The 21,130-nt window shown below is 33.0% G+C and overlaps 1 protein-coding gene across 2 annotated transcripts; it reads left to right on the top strand.

The window, feature by feature from the left end:
* Nucleotides 1–2,862: 2,862 nt before the first annotated feature.
* LOC143460711 (solute carrier family 49 member A3-like) lies at nt 2,863–10,569 on the top strand. 2 transcript variants are annotated; one of them, XM_076958314.1, is made up of 10 exons: nt 2,863–3,384; nt 3,557–3,708; nt 4,955–5,096; nt 5,259–5,640; nt 6,470–6,546; nt 7,196–7,447; nt 7,756–7,911; nt 8,004–8,161; nt 9,000–9,124; nt 9,269–10,569. In XM_076958314.1, exons 3-10 carry the CDS (start codon nt 4,977–4,979, stop codon nt 9,454–9,456), a joined length of 1,458 nt encoding a protein of 485 aa, XP_076814429.1. In that variant the 5' UTR covers nt 2,863–3,384; nt 3,557–3,708; nt 4,955–4,976; the 3' UTR covers nt 9,457–10,569. The 2 variants fall into 2 exon arrangements, with proteins under 2 accessions (XP_076814429.1, XP_076814428.1); XM_076958313.1 differs by lacking the exons at nt 2,863–3,384; nt 3,557–3,708 and adding exons at nt 3,894–4,240; nt 4,443–4,509.
* Nucleotides 10,570–21,130: the final 10,561 nt, after the last annotated feature.

Below are 21,130 nucleotides of genomic sequence, written 5' to 3'. Positions count from 1 at the left end.
TTCAATTGTTGAGTTGTAATGGGCGCGGTATAATTCTTTCCATGTTGTCTCGGGTATGTCAATTTCTAGTTCTTTTTCCCATTGTTTTTGTATAATATTGACAATCGTAGCTTTTCGCTGAAGAATGAACTCGTAGCTGCGTTTTAATGTTTTATCATGGAGTGCAACGCATTGTTTTAAAGATTCTAATGGGTTTTGATGTGGTCGTTTTGTCGCGAAGTTTCGTCCCACTCATCTGGGATTGCAGATTTAAGTTTGACGTATTCGACGAATAGTTGATTGTTAGGTACAATGTAATGGTCAATCATAAGCTTGTCAAAATTGATATAATCACCGTTTGTGTCAATTAGTTGGTAGTATTCTGTGATACCTTCACGAGCCATAGTGGAAGCGTAGCATGAATTCTTTTTATATCTAACTGTAGTTTATTGAAGAAAAGCGATTTGGCGTTTACAAATATCAAACGACAGTTGAAGTGTTTATCAAAATCCAAATTCATAAACTTCAATCAATAACTAGAAAACACTTTTGTAAGAAATGATGTATTGGTATTATTAACCATAGTTGCGCAGTTGTTACTTCTGAAGTGCTTGTAATGGGTTGTAGCTATTTGCTGCTCCAAACATGCCAGCAACGCTTTGGTCCCGGAAAATGACAACTCTGACTATGACTCAAAAGCATTGATTTGCAACCGCTCTACAGTGGCGTTCAATTTGCGTGAGTGACTACGTGTGTCCGGCAAATGTTTTATAGAGAACGAAAAGTAGGACTTTTTTGACGAAAATTATTATTGATGAACTGAAGCGAATGATTCGTACAAATGGCATCAAAATATATTTGAACGCGTCAAAACGAATTTTAACACGTTTTGGGTCAGTTAAAAATTGTTTCGTGTTTAAAATTTCAACTTCTGCTAGAGATAGAGATAGTTAACCCCATCATGACAAACAAGGTTCGAGTATAGCCTATGATAAGCAAGACCGCGTAGTCATATCTATAATAAGAATCTTAGTAACTAAATTTTTTATGGAAGCATTTACAATTTTTTAGTTAAAAATTGTTTCGTGTTTAACATGTCAACTTCTGCTTTCTTTCCTTTTTTATTAATTGACGAAAGCCCCAAAATCAAAATTTGAAAAACTTTTTTATGTATTTTTTTAGTTATAAAATTGACGTAAGTGCCGACGTATCGTGAAGATAACTTTCGACTGGGGTTTGTTTCAGCATTTTTATTTTAAACACCAAGAACCCTGCGTTGCTACAACCCACCTATGACCTGTGCTAGCTGGGCATGTTGTTATGGTCTGCTTGTTAATTATCGCTTGATCGATTGTTCGCTAATCTGACTCCATTGATAGCGCGTTCATAACCCCTGATAGCCAGTTAAGCATCACAGTACCAGAACCAAGCTGTCAATGTCTTAAACATTGATTTATTGATTCTCAACGAGACGGTTACAGTTATCAGAGCACAGAATAAAGCTGCGTTCAGTGGATGGTTAATACCAGACTCTTCAATTGACAACTAACGCATTCAGCGCTGTACTACGGATGACGTAATTAGAAAGTATGCAAAACCGTGTCCCATATACTAAACACGATCAAAATATAGCACAGCGCTTGTTGATAAACACACGAAATAGAACACAAATAACATTTGTCGGTCTTCTGTGGTGCCGGACATACTATACAAATAACACAACAATATCATCCGATCTGAATGAGAATTCTGTAGGAATAAGGGTTAATTATGACGTACAAAGTGTGCCCATCTACAATGTTGTTCATCTCGTAATACTGCTACTACATGGCCACAGCAAACTTGAAGATGGAAGACGCTCTGTCGATGGTCAGCAGCCTATAAGCAATACATAGATCAGATGATCTTGCAATATGCCTAATGCAATAGCAGCTTAAAAAAACGTTACATCCCTCCAGACACATTCGCGCCATTGGCCGCAGATCGCGTTGGGTGGCGACGCATTGTTACGTACAATACTGTCACTCACAAATCTAAAATGACCGGCGACCGAACGAAATGACACTTGGCGTTGGACGGCACCGGCAGAACCAGGACAATCATCATAGCCTATTCATAGGCAGGCATTTGCCTGTTCCACCTGTAAATGCATTTGCTTCTCCTAAACCGGACTCCATCAGAACACATTCAATAACAAAACAAAATATGATCATCGAAAGATGCTCTATGACAGTGGTTCCCAACCTTTTTTGGTGTCGGGGCCGAATTTCAAACTTCAGAGTACGTATGGAGCCGCATGAAAAGACTCAAGTAATTATAACGAAAATTTTAAAGCATGAAATCATGTACCAACGAATAGCAACACTAACAAGAAAAATAACACAAATCAATTTAATGTCCAACTTGGCATTGGCTTTGAGCTTTAACAACTTTGTCAAATTGAGGCGCAATTGTGGTTTAGGATTCAGGAGGCGGTTTATGATTCACAATAAGTAGACAATAGACCATTCAAAACAGTATAAAGTAGGCTACAAGGTGTAACTGTAAGATGTAAAATGAAAAATTTGTAAACAATTTTGACCTAACGCTATAAATTTTGACCAATTTTTGACAACTCAAAAAATAATCGCCGTAATTGTTGCCAATAGATTTTTTATTTTTTTGTGGGATTTTCAGGGGTCATTGAGAGCCGCAAGAAAGCTACCTTGGAGCCGCATGCGGCTCTAAGAGCCGCGGTTGGGAACGACTGCTCTATGCTCTGCAATGTCCACAAAGTGGAAAAGGTTGCTCAATGGTCAGTTTTGTTTTTAAGTAGGGGAAGTACCTTAGCGGCATTTTTAAACTCTTCAATGAAGTTATTTTACATGCGAGTTGCGACAGTGATTAAAAAGACACGCCTAACACCTGCACTAGCAAAACATTATTAGGATATTGTTTTAAGACTTTAGATAATATTTCATCTAACCTAGCGCTTGATTTTTGTTTTGTTTGTTCAGTAATTCTTTTAATTGTTTGTCGTCCAGTTACCGCACTGCCTCAGTATCCAACTTTGTATAACTCATCACATACCGGTGTGTTTGTGAGCATTATTTTATTCTTGTATTTTTATCAACTTATTTATTGTATGTTAGGTTTAGTGGCCTTGCTGACCGTTATTCATCGTTTTCATTTGGTCACATTATTCGTGCACGTTTAAGCCTTTGGGCTTCACTGCATTTTATAAAACTTTTAGCAACAAAAGTTTGTATAATTCTGAATGCTTGTGCTTTGTCGACATCAGTTTCTTTTGTTTTGTTTATTTCAATGTTTAAGCTGCGATGAAACATTTCCAAGGCACGTTTGCTAAAATATTTCCTGAATGATGCTTTATTACAGTCATTCCAATGCCAGATGATTAAATAACAGGTGATCAGAAACAACATCAATAAGTACCATATTGCACTTTTCACTGAAATATTAATATATGAGTTAATCAAAATGTGATTTAAAGTATTTTGCAGATGAGCTGAAAAATTGTCTGGGTATGTTTACCAGTGGTTAGAAAGCATGCTCAAACATGGTTTCATTTTAATTACAGGTCTTGGCATTGTTGATATCAGACAGTTGTAATCAAAATTACCATTAATTAAGGTAAATTTACTGGCACATGACTTAGGAGATTTTGTGCAGTGATGAAAGAAATATTTTCAAAAACTTTGTGCCGGATTCATCATCTATTTTTGGTGTCCTGTAAGTATGGTAGCTTCACATGTCAACACTTCAAATACAATTTAGGTTAAGATCAACCGAAGTTTGTTGAAATATTTTTTCTCGCATCTATTTTTAACAAAATGTTGGATAGTGTGCTTTATGTAAACACCAACGCCAGCTATTTAGCAGCTAATTCTGCAATTTAAAAAAAGTTGTAACCATCGAGGCTTAGATAGAAAACAGATTAGTCTTTGATTTGGCAGAAAGTCAACTTTCATTAACACTAATCCATTCTGACTTCACTTTTAAAAGATTTAAAAAAATGGCTTTAAACCTAAGTTGGTTGTGTTTTGATTTAATCATCCTCATTCATGTCCTTCAAATTTCCTAATGTTTTTAGTTTAACTCTTCATATTTATATGTAATTTACGTGTTTAATTGTCTCAATTCAATTCAATCGACTGACTGTCTCAATTCAACTGTCTATGCACACCAGATATCTCATTGAAAATGATGTGTTCATTTCTGAAGACCAGTAAACACCCATTCCAACCACTCCAGTTCTAAGCTTGTAAGCACCGATTGCGTATATACTGGGTTTTTAAAAAAAAATAATGGGTTGGTTACTTACAGCATCATTCAGCTGTATTTGCAATTTGTAATGTTAATATACCAGGTTAGATAGCTTAGTCTGTTTGATTTGGTTATCAAATACAAATTAGCAAAACAAACACTAATTGTGCTGAGGAGAAAAGTTACTTATTAACCTTTAGTTGGCTCAATGCAACTGATTTTGGCAGAAAGAGGCCTTTGTAGTTTCTTATGAGGAGTTACAGAAACGTGAGTGCGTTTATACTAATGGTGTATAATATGACTGGTTAATTAAGACAGTAGGAAGAGTTGAAATAATGGTTTTGCTGATGATGTTGATGTCATGTTAAATGTTGACTTATCATTGATTTGTATATGTTGTCTATTTGATAATGTTGCTTCGAAGTGTGCTTCAATTACTCCCCTTTCTGAATTTAAATAATGCTCACCTACTAACCTAGCACCAAACCAAATACATATTAGATGGACAATTTAGGCCTTTTTCTTTTATTATGTCTTTTTTAGACTAAAATGTAGTTGACTGAAGTGGTTACTCAGGTCGTCCAACTTGTTTTGGAGCTGGTTTAAAATCACTAAACTGTAAAAACTTGTGTTATTCAGTCAGAAATGTTTGGTGAGTGAATTGTAACTTAACTTAACTTAACTTTGATGAGGCATTATTTTTAAATGGTAGGAAAAGCATAAAATTGAAAAATATGATGTCTTCAAATGAGACTTCTGAAGTTGCTTTGGCTTCTACAAACAATTATAAAGTGTACCGCCGAAGATGGTTTCTGTTGGCAACACTTTTTGTGTTGAACATTTCAAATGCAATGGTATGTGTTGTAAACCTTCTTTGCATGTATGTAACAAGAAAATATCACTGCTGTGAAGATTATTAATTGCTGCTGGAATCATGAACATTTTGAAAGTGCATATTGCAATCTGTTTAACAGATTACTGATAACATTGTGACACTTTTTTCCATTGTCTTTCAGGTGTGGTTTACATTTGCCCCTGTTGCTTACAAAGCTGCTGAGTTTTACACGGATCCTCCCAACGTTGACACGATAAACTGGCTCTCTGTGGTGTTTATGATAACTGGAATTCCTTGTGGAATCGCAGCAACATGGCTAATCGATACAATTGGACTTAGATTCTCTATAATTTTAAGTGCCTGGTTGAATGGTGTTGGGTGTGTTATAAGAGTGGTCAGTGCCATTGATGGAATTGCACCATCTGCTAAACTTCCATTGGTATTTACGGGTCAAATAGTTGCTGCATTTGCGCAACCATTTGTTCTGTTTGCACCAACAAAGTTGTCTGCTTTGTGGTTCAAAGAGGACCAAAGGGCAATTTCAAACATGTTGGCGACAACAGGTACAATAATATTGTTTACTTGTGTACGTCATATGTCCAACCTCTCTTCATTTAAGCCACACTTATATGGTAATGACCTTTTGTTTGGTTCCATTTTCTTTGCTCATAAGCAAGCAATTTAATTTAAGATCATATTATGTGGGCAAAGTGCAAAATCTCAACAGTAAAATTAGGAACGAGTGGAATCAAATATGCCACGAGCGATCGTTAATATTAACTTGAATTAAATAAGTTAAATCCACAGTGTTTTACGTTAACGTTATTAGGATAGCAAGGTTGTAAATTAAATTTGATAATTGTTCACATGGAAAGCATTCATAAAAGTTATAGAAATGTGCCGAGAAGAAAACTGTTCATGCTCCTGCAAATCATGAATATCATGAAGGTCAACAGAAACGAATCCCGATCTTATCCGCATCAAACCATAAAATTCCATCATTGTCCCCCCTAACTTTGCTTCATACAACATGATGGAATCGCTAATAGCTTCATTAAAAAAACTTTAAAAAAATGGTGATTTAAAATCGTAAGTCATGTGGTAAATGACCTTTCGTTTAAAAAAAATGTTCCCAGCCTTGAGCATAACAATAAACTACACCATTATTTGTTAAATTCTATACATTTATAAATGGTATTGTTTTGGGTTTGCCAACGTTGGTATTCATGTTAGAACTATGAACTATGGCCCATGATGCCAGTGCAACAAACAATGACAATTAGAATGCTGCAGTGAGCTAATGTCAATAGATAAGATGAGATGTCTATAGTTGTTCTGTATGTAAATCAATTTGTGTTTATTATTGCTTATTTATTTGATAAATTATTTTAGGTAATCCTCTTGGAATGATGGTGGCAAACATAATATCACCGATACTTACCAACAAACCATCAGATATGCTATACATGGTACGTATATTTGAACGGAGTCACCTGTTAAAACCAAAGTTTTGAATAAAGTAGATAAAGTTTGTAGTGATTATTAAATAATCTCGTGTGTAGACTGTAGAATCAGTCAACTAGGATTTTTGAGATTGGTTAGAAATTAAATGCGCTGTTAAATAAACTTTTGCAATAAATAATAAATAAAGCAATAAAGTCACACAAGTAGAATCACAGCTTCTTGTAACACAGATATCCAAAATAAGTTTCAAGTACAGACTTCAAACTGACCGGCACAAACAAAGATTCAAAACGATTTCTTGCAACCAGCCTAAAAATAGAAGATTAACAACGACATAATGACTAACTGCAAGAAATACCGCACATATTCTCGCATTGCTTAAACAAAACAACTCACAAAGACTTTACTCACGAGGCTGTCATAAACATCAAATAACAAAATGCTTTCCAAATCAAAAAAGGTTGTCATTGACCGCTACATCATAGGTTAACACTAGCCCTACTCCTATACATACTTTTAGTCCTTTATGTTGCAGATAACTGGTCTTATGCTACAGTACCATTGACAGCAGGGATCCTAATTATATTTCCATAAATCAATAATAAGTCAATAAATTTTAAAAAGTGCATATATCTTAATTCTTTCTTGTCACAGCTTGCTGTCCAGTGCATTCCGGCTGGTGTTGCAGTGGTCATGGCAACATTTGGTTGGTGGTCGAGCGCACCCCCATCTCCTCCTTCGCCAAGCGCCGATGCTGAATCAGAATCGTTCTTGGTTGGCCTGAAAGCTTTGGCAAGGAACCGCCAGTATTATCTCCTGGCATGGGCTATTGGTGGTGGAATAGCCCTGTTCAGTGTTCTTACCACCCTGCTCTCCCAAATTCTGTGCCCTTGGGGATATACAGATGTAAGTTGATTATGAGGTCAATGTTGTATTGGTCAACTGTTTTATATCTCACTGCACCTGAATAACAGTTTCACGGCTTGTTAAATGTAGCGGTATTGAATTCAGGTATAAGCTTGTGATGCTGTGCATGGTGAAGTCAACTTTGGAATGTTTTTTGAAGTACGAGTTATATTTTAGATGAAAGAACGTTTCTTCAGTAATAATGATTCTTCTGGAAAACTCATGATGGTGTTTTGTGCATTACTAATTCTACTATTAAGTAGTGTTTTGTTACTTGTGTTGTGTGACCAGCTTTTCATTCCTCATAGAGTTATGTTGGAGTCGTTTGTGGATCAGCTTTAATAGGAGCCGGTTTTGTTGGATCAGCCATAGCTGGTTTCATTGTCGACAAAACAAAGAGGTTCATTGAAGTCACAAAACTCTGCTACGCTCTGGCGATTGTTGCATTGGTTGTATTTGCTGTGGTATGTTTCATGGAGTTCACATGACTGTGGTATTTCATAAATAACCAACACAGTAATTTAAACTTTTGCCGTGTAATTTCTTTTTTCACTAGATGCACAATAAGGCAAACCAGTGGGTAGTTCTTACATGCATGTGCGGCTTGTTTGGTTTCTTTAGTATTCCTGTTTACCCCATTGGGAATGAACTTGCTGTGGAAACAACCTACCCTGTCGGAGAAGCCACTAGTTCTGGAATAGTATTTATGTCTGGGTAGGTACAAAATAATGGGATTAGTATTTTTTGGTTCAAAAACATACTGCATATATCACAGAATCTATATACTCTATTCCGTAACCATGGTATTGGACCCATGGTGAAGTTATTCTTTTCAAATGGTTTGTCAAGTGATTATATGTGTAAATTTCACGTAGGTATTCAAAATATTAAAAAATTTAAACAATATTCACGTATTCAAAACATTGGAGTAATCTTGCCCATGTAACAAGAATTGTAAATGTTGCAATTTATTTGAAATTTATAAATATCATTTTTCAAAACCAACCTAAACTCTCCAGAGTGATGCTCATTCATCCAGTTGCTGTACATACCTGGAAAACCAGGGATTCATATTAATTTAGACTGATCAATTAATTCAATTACGTATTTGAATAACATTGGCCAACTTCACTGAATTGAGTATGAACATGGCGCTGCAGTATTAGCATTAGCACATGGTATGACAAAATAATCTTCATCCTCGAACTGAGGAAAATCTTTATACAAGTTAAACCCATCGATAATTCCTCATCGCTCGTGCCCCAATTGCCGAGCTAGCCTTCAAAAGTGTAAGATCCATTTGTCGCACTTTTTTATTGTTTTCTGTAATATTGCCCGAATTTAAAACTGTCCACTGAACACTGAACAGGAGCAAGCTTAGTTAATGCCTTGCCCAACGGGATGGCGCCTCTGGGTATGGAACATGGCACACAAGCCACATTTGTTCTGAGATCAGTGCTATACACGCTGATGTGCTATAATATGTTGTATTGAGGATACACAAATTGCCGCATCTACCTTTCCTCATGGGCTGTTTATTATTTTATTGCAGCCAACTTCAAGGGCTCGTTTTGATTTTGCTTCTTCAATCGATTGGAACTAATTTGGATCCAAAGCCTACAACTGACAAATGTACGAGTGAGAACCTTGGGGACATACCAGTCCAGGATATGTCAGGTATGAATAAACAATGCACCACAAAGAGGGCGGTGGTACTGTAAGTCTGTTTTTTAATAAGCAGCTTTGTTTTGTTATGTGAACTGAAGATATTTTGTGTTATTTTTGTCCCCTTCTGCATAACTACTGGTTTTTGCTTTACAGTTCCAGTTTATGTTATGACTGGATATGGCGGCTTCATAGCACTCGTTTATATCATCTTCTTCCGAACTGAGTACAAACGTTTGCATGCTGACAAGTGCAAGAACGAGAGTGAAGAAAGCTCAGAAAATAACATCGACAACGAAGCATATATTAAGGAAAACCATACGGACAAAGTGGCAACAATTTGAACTTAAGTTAATTCTTGTTTAATGTGAAGAGATAAATTGGACATTTTGTTATGTAACAAACTATAATTCAATCTTTTTAAGAAATTTTATTTTCAATTTATTTAGCCTGTAAGGAGCTGTCCAACACCAAAAAATGCAATTAAAGTTTTGTTTGATTTATTACCCAGCAAATTTGCTGAAAAACCCGATTACTCAAAAAATCCTCCATGAGGTTTTCTGAAACTTTGCATGACACTTTGGACTAAAATTCGATAAAATTTTATCAAAAAACATGATTCAAAGTTTCTTAACAGAAGTGCAAAATCGAAACCAGAGTGTTTGGCCTAAAAACAATTTCGCTACTTTTATGGCAATTTTTAGCCAAATCCTGCAACGGATCTAGGATATTCAAGCACGCCATTGAAATTTGTTTTGTGTGCATTGACTCATGTAAATGAAATCAGTTTTAATTTTTAATCAGTTTTTAATTTAGTGAAGTTTTTATGCGAAAACTTTCTATGCTGTCACCAAATGAATTTTGTTTTCAAATCTGTGTAGTAATTTACTATCTATTGCGCCGAAGTTCACCATGTTTGGTGCTTCCCCGGCCCTTTGCAGTGTTTTGAGGTACTAGCACTACACATTGTTACTATTTTTTGCATCAATTACTATAAAGTAATTGATTAAGTAATCACTGTTTTATAATATTTCATATAAATATGAAATGCGTTTATCAAAATTTAGAGAAAAATTTGCTGACATACAGTTTAAAGCGCAACCGGAGTAATACATTTTTGAGTAGTTTCTGTCGTAGATTGAACAGTAATGTGTTTTCTATGTATCCAAGAAAACTAAAACATTTATTTTACTGGCATCCTTGCTATAACATTTGATAAACTTATTCTGAATTAATTAGGATTTTTTCACTCTTCAAATAGGTTTCGCAAACAACGTTATTTACGAACGATTTGTGATTCTATGCAATTAATGCTACCTTTGCAGCTTTTGTATCTTTTTTAATTATTTATCTGCCAAAATGTATGTTGGAATTCCCTCTGCTTGCAACGTACTTGTCTTATAATTAACTGATGACAGGCTGCTGTTCATGGAGATGAATGAGTCGGACATAAAGTTGACATTAGTAGTATAGTGTTGGGGCCTCAGGATTCTTACCGCCATTTTACTGCCATTTTATGACGTCATACCGGAAATACGTACCGGAAATGCGTACTGGAAATACGTACCGGAAATGCGTACCGGAAATACATCATACCGGAAATGTGTTTGACAACTCAGGAAATACGTTTCATCACGTTTTTGATTTGTTATTGTAATCCTTAAATTGTGATTTTACAGATGTACATTTAACACTTCTGGAAATGTGTTTGATAACTCAATGGAATACAGACCAACCTACAAATTTTTATTTCTAAAGTATACACTAACAAATCCAAACCTGTAAAAGAGTAAATGATTACGCAATCATGGTGTAATGAGACAAGTCCCGACCTGCCTACAAAAATTGATTTCTTGTGAGTTCATTTGAGTTCGTTGTATTGAATCCATTCACTACTGTGAGGTCATTCGAGTGCGTTGGAAAGCTGCAGGATGTAATTGATTTCTTGACTAACTTGTTTTGAAATAAACCGGATATAAAAATTCATCACGTTTTGAAAAAACAGATGTTATCGTAATCCGTAAAATAGTGAAACTTGTTATTTCCTAAGTGAAATATCTTTTGGTTTTATGGATATTGGATATACAAGTAATGAAAGAATCAGTTACGTCATAGTTTCAAAAAGCATCAAAATGAAACACTTTAACATGTTAAAACTCATTAACAATAAAGATATTTTTCCTAAACACTGTCTGTTTTGATACAATTTATAATCTTTGTGTTATATATTTAACAATTTAAACGTTAAAACCATAAGGAAAAAGTGTAGAATCGATATAAATGAATATGAAATGTATCACGGTTTATCGTATTTACACCGTAAAATGTTAAAATTTTGTCAAAATTAACAAATTCTATCACCAAAAGACAAAATGAAACACTTTAACATGTTAAAATTCATTAACAATAAAGATATTTTTAAACCGGATATAATACTGTCCCGAGTACTATCACGTTTCGAGAAAAAACTGGTGTCGGGATATAATTAACAGGCAAGCTAGCATATGTTACTATTGTTATAATCTTATGGTGTAATCAATTAAAATCAGCGTGAGCAAACTTATTTCACATCAATAATGAATAATATTGGATCTTACTATACTATATTACTATTACTTCAATTCTATATTACTATGCTAGAACAGTCTATACTTATACATGATAGGTTTCTTAGCGAAATGCCTTGTGTTACGTATCAATTTAATGCTTATGAGAAACAATTTATTACATTCTATAAGTTGAAAAGACATAGCAAGAATCACAATGACATTCGATTTCTCTCTAAACTATATGATAAAATAATAGAGTTTGAGATATAAATCTATACTGAACACGTGTAATTGGTTAATGCGAAGAAATCTTAAAGCATATGGAATAAAACTAAGACTGTGTTTCGTTAGATATAGAAAAAAACTATAAAAAATTTCTTACTTTGGTTGAATTATTTAAGTCATTTAAACTTATTCCACTGATCATATTCATACATTCTCGACTTTCTTAAGAAAAGAATGCATTCAAACCGAAAGAAATGATTCCAACACCACAAAATTGGAAAATAAATATGCGAATAAAAGCAAGTGTAAACTGTTTTTGATTGATTCTTCGTATAAGCCAACTTAACTAATAAGCTACTTTTTAACAAAATTCATTAAAATAAACATATTTTTCCTAAACACTGTTTGGTACGATGCATTTTATAATCTTTATGTTCTGTGTTTAACAATTTAAACGTTAAATCCAAGGAAACAAGTGTAGAAAAGACATAAATCATTATAAAATGTGGCATGGTTTATCATGTTTACACCATAAAGTGTTAAAATTTTATCAAATCAAATCCTAAATGAATATGAAAAGTTTCACAGTTTATCGTATTTACACCGTAAAATGTTAAAATTTTGTCAAAATTAACAAATTCTATCACCAAAAGACAAAAATGAAACACTTTAACATGTTAAAACTCATTTACAATAAAGATATTTTTCCTAAACACTGTTTGGTTTGATACAGTTTATAATCTTTGTGTTATATATTTAACAATTTAAACGTTAATACCATAAGAAAAGAGTGTAGAATCGACATAAATGAATATGAAATGTATCACGGTTTATCGTGTTTACACCATAAAATGTTAAAATTATGTCAAAATTAACAAATTCTATCACCAAAATACAAAATGAAACATTTTAACATGTTAAAACTCATTAACAATAAAGATATTTTTCCTAAACACTGTTTGGTTTGATACAGTTTATAATCTTTGTGTTATATATGTAACAATTTAAACGTTAAAACCATAAGGAAAAAGTGTAGAATCGACATAAATGAATATGAAATGTGTCATGGTTTGTCGTATTATAACCATAAAGCGTTAAATTTTTGTCAAATTAACAAATTCTATCAATCAATTAGTTATAGTGAAGTTCTTGTGGTACTTTATCTTACTAAGAATCATGATAAGATGAATACATTAATGAATTTTGTTTTAAACATGAATAGGTCTTTTTCTTAAGAACCATTGAATAAGCGTGAATATGTTTACTACTGAAAAAACAGAAAAGAATGAAAACCAAATGCGAACCGATGAACACAATCATGATAACAGAAACACTGAATGTCTATCGTCAAGAAACTATCGAGTCAGTAAACTTATAGAAATAGAATAAAAGCATAAGCGAATAGCATCTAATGTATTCGTCTCATTTCAGTTTGAATAAATATAATTAAGAATTGAATATGAGATAGTGATTCCGGATGTGAATTGTAGATGAATAACCAAAATCTGTTGTCTTAGGTATACTTTAGTTTGATAAAAGTATGACGAAACAGTATGTAAACAATATACGGTTTAATGAAGTTAGTTATTTCTTACACATAAAGCAGGGCTTCTCAAGCTTTCTCATCAATATGTTAAAACTCATTAAAAATAAACATATTTTTCCTAAACACCTTTTGGTATGATACATTTTATAATCGTTGTGTTCTATGTTTAAACGTTAAATCCAAGGAAAAAAGTGTAGAATAGACATAAATCAAAATGAAACGTGTCATGGTTTGTCGTATTTACACCATAAATTATTAAAATTTTGTCAAATCGATTCCAATTAAATTGATATAAATCTATTTGGATTTAATTTTTTACAATTTTCTTTTAAATTAAGGGTTTAAAGCAAATAGAAAGTCATTATATGAGTAAGCCATGTGAATAAGTAACCCCAGAAGTAATCAGGGTCCTGGTAACCAGCTTCATACCAGTCAAACAGATAACCTATAAAGAAAACTTTAACAAAACTAATAGTTGTGAACTGTTTTATCACTTTCTTATCAAATTATCTCTTGATATACACTGTTCTTAATCTGTAAACAATAAAACTCATTGATAATTTTCAACAAAGCAGAAACCGGTTTATCTATAGGCTGTTTCACAATGCAAATTTACCCATGAAATAATTATGTTAGCTTTTTTGTTATTGTCCTTAATACCACTTCGAGGTAAACTTTTCACTTTACGAATACAACAAATCATTATGAAGTAAAGGTTTTTTAATCAGTAACAAAAGAATAAGTGAGTTGACACCCGCAATGTAAATAACGTAAGCAAAACGTCGTGTACAACCCACACGTTTGAAAACACCTATATACGCAATCACTGGGTAAGTAAAACATTGCAACTTCTGAAACATGTAAAACTTACTTTAAAAATATTCCATTTTCTTCCTAACTATATACAAAATATATTATAAAATTAATGTGTATAAAATCAAGAACACAAAGCTTACTCAAAAAATGCAATACGAAAGGATTTTGATGTGTTTATAAAGGTCTATATCCTATGCACAAAATGGTATGGTATGGGATCTGGTATGGACAGGGTTATCTAGGGGAAACGTTTTCTTTTCAATGATCATATCATTGTAGTTTGTATACGTACCCAATTTCGTTTTTGTTACGTGACATCAATAATAATAAATATTCTTATACATGTGAATCAAAATGCAAACGTAACGTAGCAAAGTTTTCTAATTCAAATGTGTTATTATGTAAAAAACGAACTATCCAGCATGGCACAAATCACACGTTGGAATTCCTTGGATAACCCTGTGTATGAAAGTATTTACCTTTGGACTGATGGTTCTTCAATCCTCACCGCTGAAGCTCTTTTCATCGAAATATTCTTTTGTATGTCATTCCACTAATACCTCTTTATTTGATTTCTTGTACTATTATTATGGTATTGCACGACATGGAAACTGTCTATTGGAATCAATAAATTGGAAGAAATGTCGTTAATACCTTGCCCAAGAGCGTTACATGGTTTCATGGCTGACGTTTTTAACCCTGACTACACTTCATTTTTTTTGACTGTTTGTTTTATAAAGTCATGTATAAACAAATATACTGCATTTCACATAAGTAATATTTTTTACAAAAATAGCTATAGATGATAAAACACCCACTTATGAACTGAAGAGTTACCTAATAACCTATATCAATACAATCATAGTTTTCGAGTTGATACATTTTTATGTCCACTATAATTATCACAAAATATGGAAGAGATAAAGATACCATTTGACCCTATACCTTTTCCCATATCACACCCGTGATCATAAAACTATAGAAAATATCTCGTATAGAAAAAAAAAATCATTTGAAAACCTTAGTCATGTGCTTGAAATTTTTTTATTTTATCAGATACTTGTTACAAGAAGGATGTATATGCATGACCTATGTATTATTATTGCTGTTATGGTATACTTACCTTGACTTTATATTTTACATCTATCAAGTTATACACAAATAGCATTAGGGCATTTACCATCTCGAGATATAGCGCGATAACATATTCCCAAAAATTATGGGACATATGATTCATGAACTCCTAGCCACGTAAATACATAATACACAATAAATGAATAACATGAAAAACTTTTTTACAGCAATTTATACTCTTCTAGTTTCCTGACAGTGATTCAGCGATATTTTTGATGCTTCCAGTAGTTATGTTACTTAATTTCTGACTTAAGTTGCTTCATATTATTTTTTAGATTACGCACAACACAAAACTTGTTGCGTTTATTACTTTGATTTCTAGTGATTCTCATCTTTAGATTCGTAAAGAACGTTTTCATTACACTGAAATAGGTATTTTTTATTTGGTATCACTTTAATTGTATCGTATAGTTTTCTATTGTTTTACAAATTGTTTTATCGTAGTATTTATTTTTTCGGTTGAAGTTTTTATTTGTACTGTGTTATTTTGCTTCCATACTTTCCATTTGTTTGAGCCTAAACCTTTTCCCCTTCATTCCACATTATTCCAATTCCCCGCTGGTCCATAATTGATTTTGTGTTTCACGGAGTGACGTATTAATTGCGGAGTATATGGCGAGTTTATTGTTTGAGGTGCGATTCATTCTATATATTTGGCCGGGTGGGGGACAATTGTTTTATCTTTTGACTGAAAAATAAGTACTTTTAGTGATCCCCTGACTAGTTTTGATTTTGTTTATATTTTACTGTTTTTCATTATATAAAACATGCGCATAGTTTGTGCGAGTCACGGAATTACAGTCATAATTTAGTCAACCATTGTCTCTAGAACCAGGTAATAGCTGACAAACTTATTTGTATCACTTATAAAAAACTACATTTCAATGTGAATGATTTTAGAAGATCTTCATTTTACTTTTTTGAATTAATGATTACACAAAACTAGACGATAAATTTAATCAGATACGTCAGAAAACTTGCCTTGTAGTATTTTTCTGGAATTTTCCAAAGGTTCTTCTCATGTTTTGAGTATGTATTCACATTGCTATCAAATTATAATTCGTACCATAACCATTTATTTTATCACCATTGCGCAATATGCGTTTCGCGATCGTCAAACCCTGAAATATTTTGCCTCTGGCTACTTTTCCAAGCTTTCACGGAAAAGTATGAAACGAAAACTTATATTCACAATCGATCAGCATGATGATAGTATAAAAAATAGACACTCATTTCTATTGGAACTATACTCACAAATATATCAAATTGAAACGTTGAGGTCTGTAAACACACACACACACACACACACACACAAATCCAGTATACTTGTGCTTTTTTTAACAGGTTCAGTGATAATACAACACACTGATTTTTGATATTTTAGTATAGTACTCCCCCTACGAGTACCTCCTTCAATTACCTTCAACCTTCAACCGGCAAGTACCACCTTCAACCTTCAACCGGCGAGTACCACCTTCAATTACCTTCAACCTTCAACCGGCGAGTTTCACCGCCACCGCCATTCACCGTCAACCGCCAAGTGTCAAAGTGACGTCATAGTTTTTCGTTTCATAGCACCACCACGCAAGAGGCATGTGTACAAGAAAAGTGAGAATGACACTTGGCGGTTGGCGGTTGGCGGTTGACGGTGAATGGCGGTGGCGGTGAAACTCGCCGGTTGAAGGTTGAAGGTAATTGAAGGTGGTACTCGCCGGTTGAAGGTTGAAGGTGGTACTCGCCGGTTGAAGGTTGAAGGTAATTGAAGGAGGTACTCGTAGGGGGAGTACTATACTAAAATATCAAAAATCAGTGTGTTGTATTATCACTGAACCTGTTAAAAAAAGCACAAGTATACTGGATTTGTGTGTGTGTGTGTGTGTGTGTGTGTGTTTACAGACCTCAACGTTTCAATTTGATATATTTGTGAGTATAGTTCCAATAGAAATGAGTGTCTATTTTTTATACTATCATCATGCTGATCGATTGTGAATATAAGTTTTCGTTTCATACTTTTCCGTGAAAGCTTGGAAAAGTAGCCAGAGGCAAAATATTTCAGGGTTTGACGATCGCGAAACGCATATTGCACAATGGTGATAAAATAAATGGTTATGGTACGAATTATAATTTGATAGCAATGTGAATACATACTCAAAACATGAGAAGAACCTTTGGAAAATTCCAGAAAAATACTACAAGGCAAGTTTTCTGACGTATCTGATTAAATTTATCGTCTAGTTTTGTGTAATCATTAATTCAAAAAAGTAAAATGAAGATCTTCTAAAATCACTCACATTGAAATGTAGTTTTTTATAAGTGATACAAATAAGTTTGTCAGCTATTACCTGGTTCTAGAGACAATGGTTGACTAAATTATGACTGTAATTCCGTGACTCGCACAAACTATGCGCATGTTTTATATAATGAAAAACAGTAAAATATAAACAAAATCAAAACTAGTCAGGGGTTCACTAAAAGTACTTATTTTTCAGTCAAAAGATAAAACAATTGTCCCCCACCCGGCCAAATATATAGAATGAATCGCACCTCAAACAATAAACTCGCCATATACTCCGCAATTAATACGTCACTCCGTGAAACACAAAATCAATTATGGACCAGCGGGGAATTGGAATAAAGTGGAATGAAGAGGAAAAGGTTTAGGCTCAAACAAATGGAAAGTATGGAAGCAAAATAACACAGTACAAATAAAAACTTCAACCGAAAAAATAAATACTACGATAAAACAATTTGTAAAACAATAGAAAACTATACGATACAATTAAAGTGATACCAAATAAAAAATACCTATTTCAGTGTAATGAAAACGTTCTTTACGAATCTAAAGATGAGAATCACTAGAAATCAAAGTAATAAACGCAACAAGTTTTGTGTTGTGCGTAATCTAAAAAATAATATGAAGCAACTTAAGTCAGAAATTAAGTAACATAACTACTGGAAGCATCAAAAATATCGCTGAATCACTGTCAGGAAACTAGAAGAGTATAAATTGCTGTAAAAAAGTTTTTCATGTTATTCATTTATTGTGTATTATGTATTTACGTGGCTAGGAGTTCATGAATCATATGTCCCATAATTTTTGGGAATATGTTATCGCGCTATATCTCGAGATGGTAAATGCCCTAATGCTATTTGTGTATAACTTGATAGATGTAAAATATAAAGTCAAGGTAAGTACACCATAACAGCAATAATAATACATAGGTCATGCATATACATCCTTCTTGTAACAAGTATCTGATAAAATAAAAAAATTTCAAGCACATGACTAAGGTTTTCAAATGATTTTTTTCTATACGAGATATTTTCTATAGTTTTATGATCACGGATGTGATATGGGAAAAGGTATAGGGTCAGATGGTATCTTTATCTCTTCCATATTTTGTGTTAATCATAGTGGACATAAAAATGTATCAACTCGAAAACTATGATTGTATTGATATTATAGGTTATTAGGTAACACTTCAGTTCATAAGTGGGTGTTTTATCATCTATAGCTATTTTTGTAAAAAATATTACTTATGTCAAATGCAATATATCTGTTTATACATGACTTTATAAAACAAACAGTCAAAAGAAATGAAGTGTAGTCAGGGTTAAAAACGTCAGCCATGAAACCATGTAACGCTCTTGGGCAAGGTATTAACGACATTTCTTCCAATTTATTGATTCCAATAGACAGTTTCCATGTCGTGCAATACCATAATAATAGTACAAGAAATCAAATAAAGAGGTATTAGTGGAATGACATACAAAAGAATATTTCGATGAAAAGAGCTTCAGCGGTGAGGATTGAAGAACCATCAGTCCAAAGGTAAATACTTTCATACACAGGGTTATCCAAGGAATTCCAACGTGTGATTTGTGCCATGCTGGATAGTTCGTTTTTTACATAATAACACATTTGAATTAGAAAACTTTGCTACGTTACGTTTGCATTTTGATTCACATGTATAAGAATATTTATTATTATTGATGTCACGTAACAAAAACGAAATTGGGTACGTATACAAACTACAATGATATGATCATTGAAAAGAAAACGTTTCCCCTAGATAACCCTGTCCATACCAGATCCCATACCATACCATTTTGTGCATAGGATATAGACCTTTATAAACACATCAAAATCCTTTCGTATTGCATTTTTTGAGTAAGCTTTGTGTTCTTGATTTTATACACATTAATTTTATAATATATTTTGTATATAGTTAGGAAGAAAATGGAATATTTTTAAAGTAAGTTTTACATGTTTCAGAAGTTGCAATGTTTTACTTACCCAGTGATTGCGTATATAGGTGTTTTCAAACGTGTGGGTTGTACACGACGTTTTGCTTACGTTATTTACATTGCGGGTGTCAACTCACTTATTCTTTTGTTACTGATTAAAAAACCTTTACTTCATAATGATTTGTTGTATTCGTAAAGTGAAAAGTTTACCTCGAAGTGGTATTAAGGACAATAACAAAAAAGCTAACATAATTATTTCATGGGTAAATTTGCATTGTGAAACAGCCTATAGATAAACCGGTTTCTGCTTTGTTGAAAATTATCAATGAGTTTTATTGTTTACAGATTAAGAACAGTGTATATCAAGAGATAATTTGATAAGAAAGTGATAAAACAGTTCACAACTATTAGTTTTGTTAAAGTTTTCTTTATAGGTTATCTGTTTGACTGGTATGAAGCTGGTTACCAGGACCCTGATTACTTCTGGGGTTACTTATTCACATGGCTTACTCATATAATGACTTTCTATTTGCTTTAAACCCTTAATTTAAAAGAAAATTGTAAAAAATTAAATCCAAATAGATTTATATCAATTTAATTGGAATCGATTTGACAAAATTTTAATAATTTATGGTGTAAATACGACAAACCATGACACGTTTCATTTTGATTTATGTCTATTCTACACTTTTTTCCTTGGATTTAACGTTTAAACATAGAACACAACGATTATAAAATGTATCATACCAAAAGGTGTTTAGGAAAAATATGTTTATTTTTAATGAGTTTTAACATATTGATGAGAAAGCTTGAGAAGCCCTGCTTTATGTGTAAGAAATAACTAACTTCATTAAACCGTATATTGTTTACATACTGTTTCGTCATACTTTTATCAAACTAAAGTATACCTAAGACAACAGATTTTGGTTATTCATCTACAATTCACATCCGGAATCACTATCTCATATTCAATTCTTAATTATATTTATTCAAACTGAAATGAGACGAATACATTAGATGCTATTCGCTTATGCTTTTATTCTATTTCTATAAGTTTACTGACTCGATAGTTTCTTGACGATAGACATTCAGTGTTTCTGTTATCATGATTGTGTTCATCGGTTCGCATTTGGTTTTCATTCTTTTCTGTTTTTTCAGTAGTAAACATATTCACGCTTATTCAATGGTTCTTAAGAAAAAGACCTATTCATGTTTAAAACAAAATTCATTAATGTATTCATCTTATCATGATTCTTAGTAAGATAAAGTACCACAAGAACTTCACTATAACTAATTGATTGATAGAATTTGTTAATTTGACAAAAATTTAACGCTTTATGGTTATAATACGACAAACCATGACACATTTCATATTCATTTATGTCGATTCTACACTTTTTCCTTATGGTTTTAACGTTTAAATTGTTACATATATAACACAAAGATTATAAACTGTATCAAACCAAACAGTGTTTAGGAAAAATATCTTTATTGTTAATG

This window comes from Clavelina lepadiformis, chromosome 5, assembly GCF_947623445.1.
Source record: "Clavelina lepadiformis chromosome 5, kaClaLepa1.1, whole genome shotgun sequence".
In the NCBI taxonomy this organism is placed as follows: domain Eukaryota; kingdom Metazoa; phylum Chordata; class Ascidiacea; order Aplousobranchia; family Clavelinidae; genus Clavelina; species Clavelina lepadiformis.
This window is presented reverse-complemented; position numbering and strand designations above follow the sequence as displayed.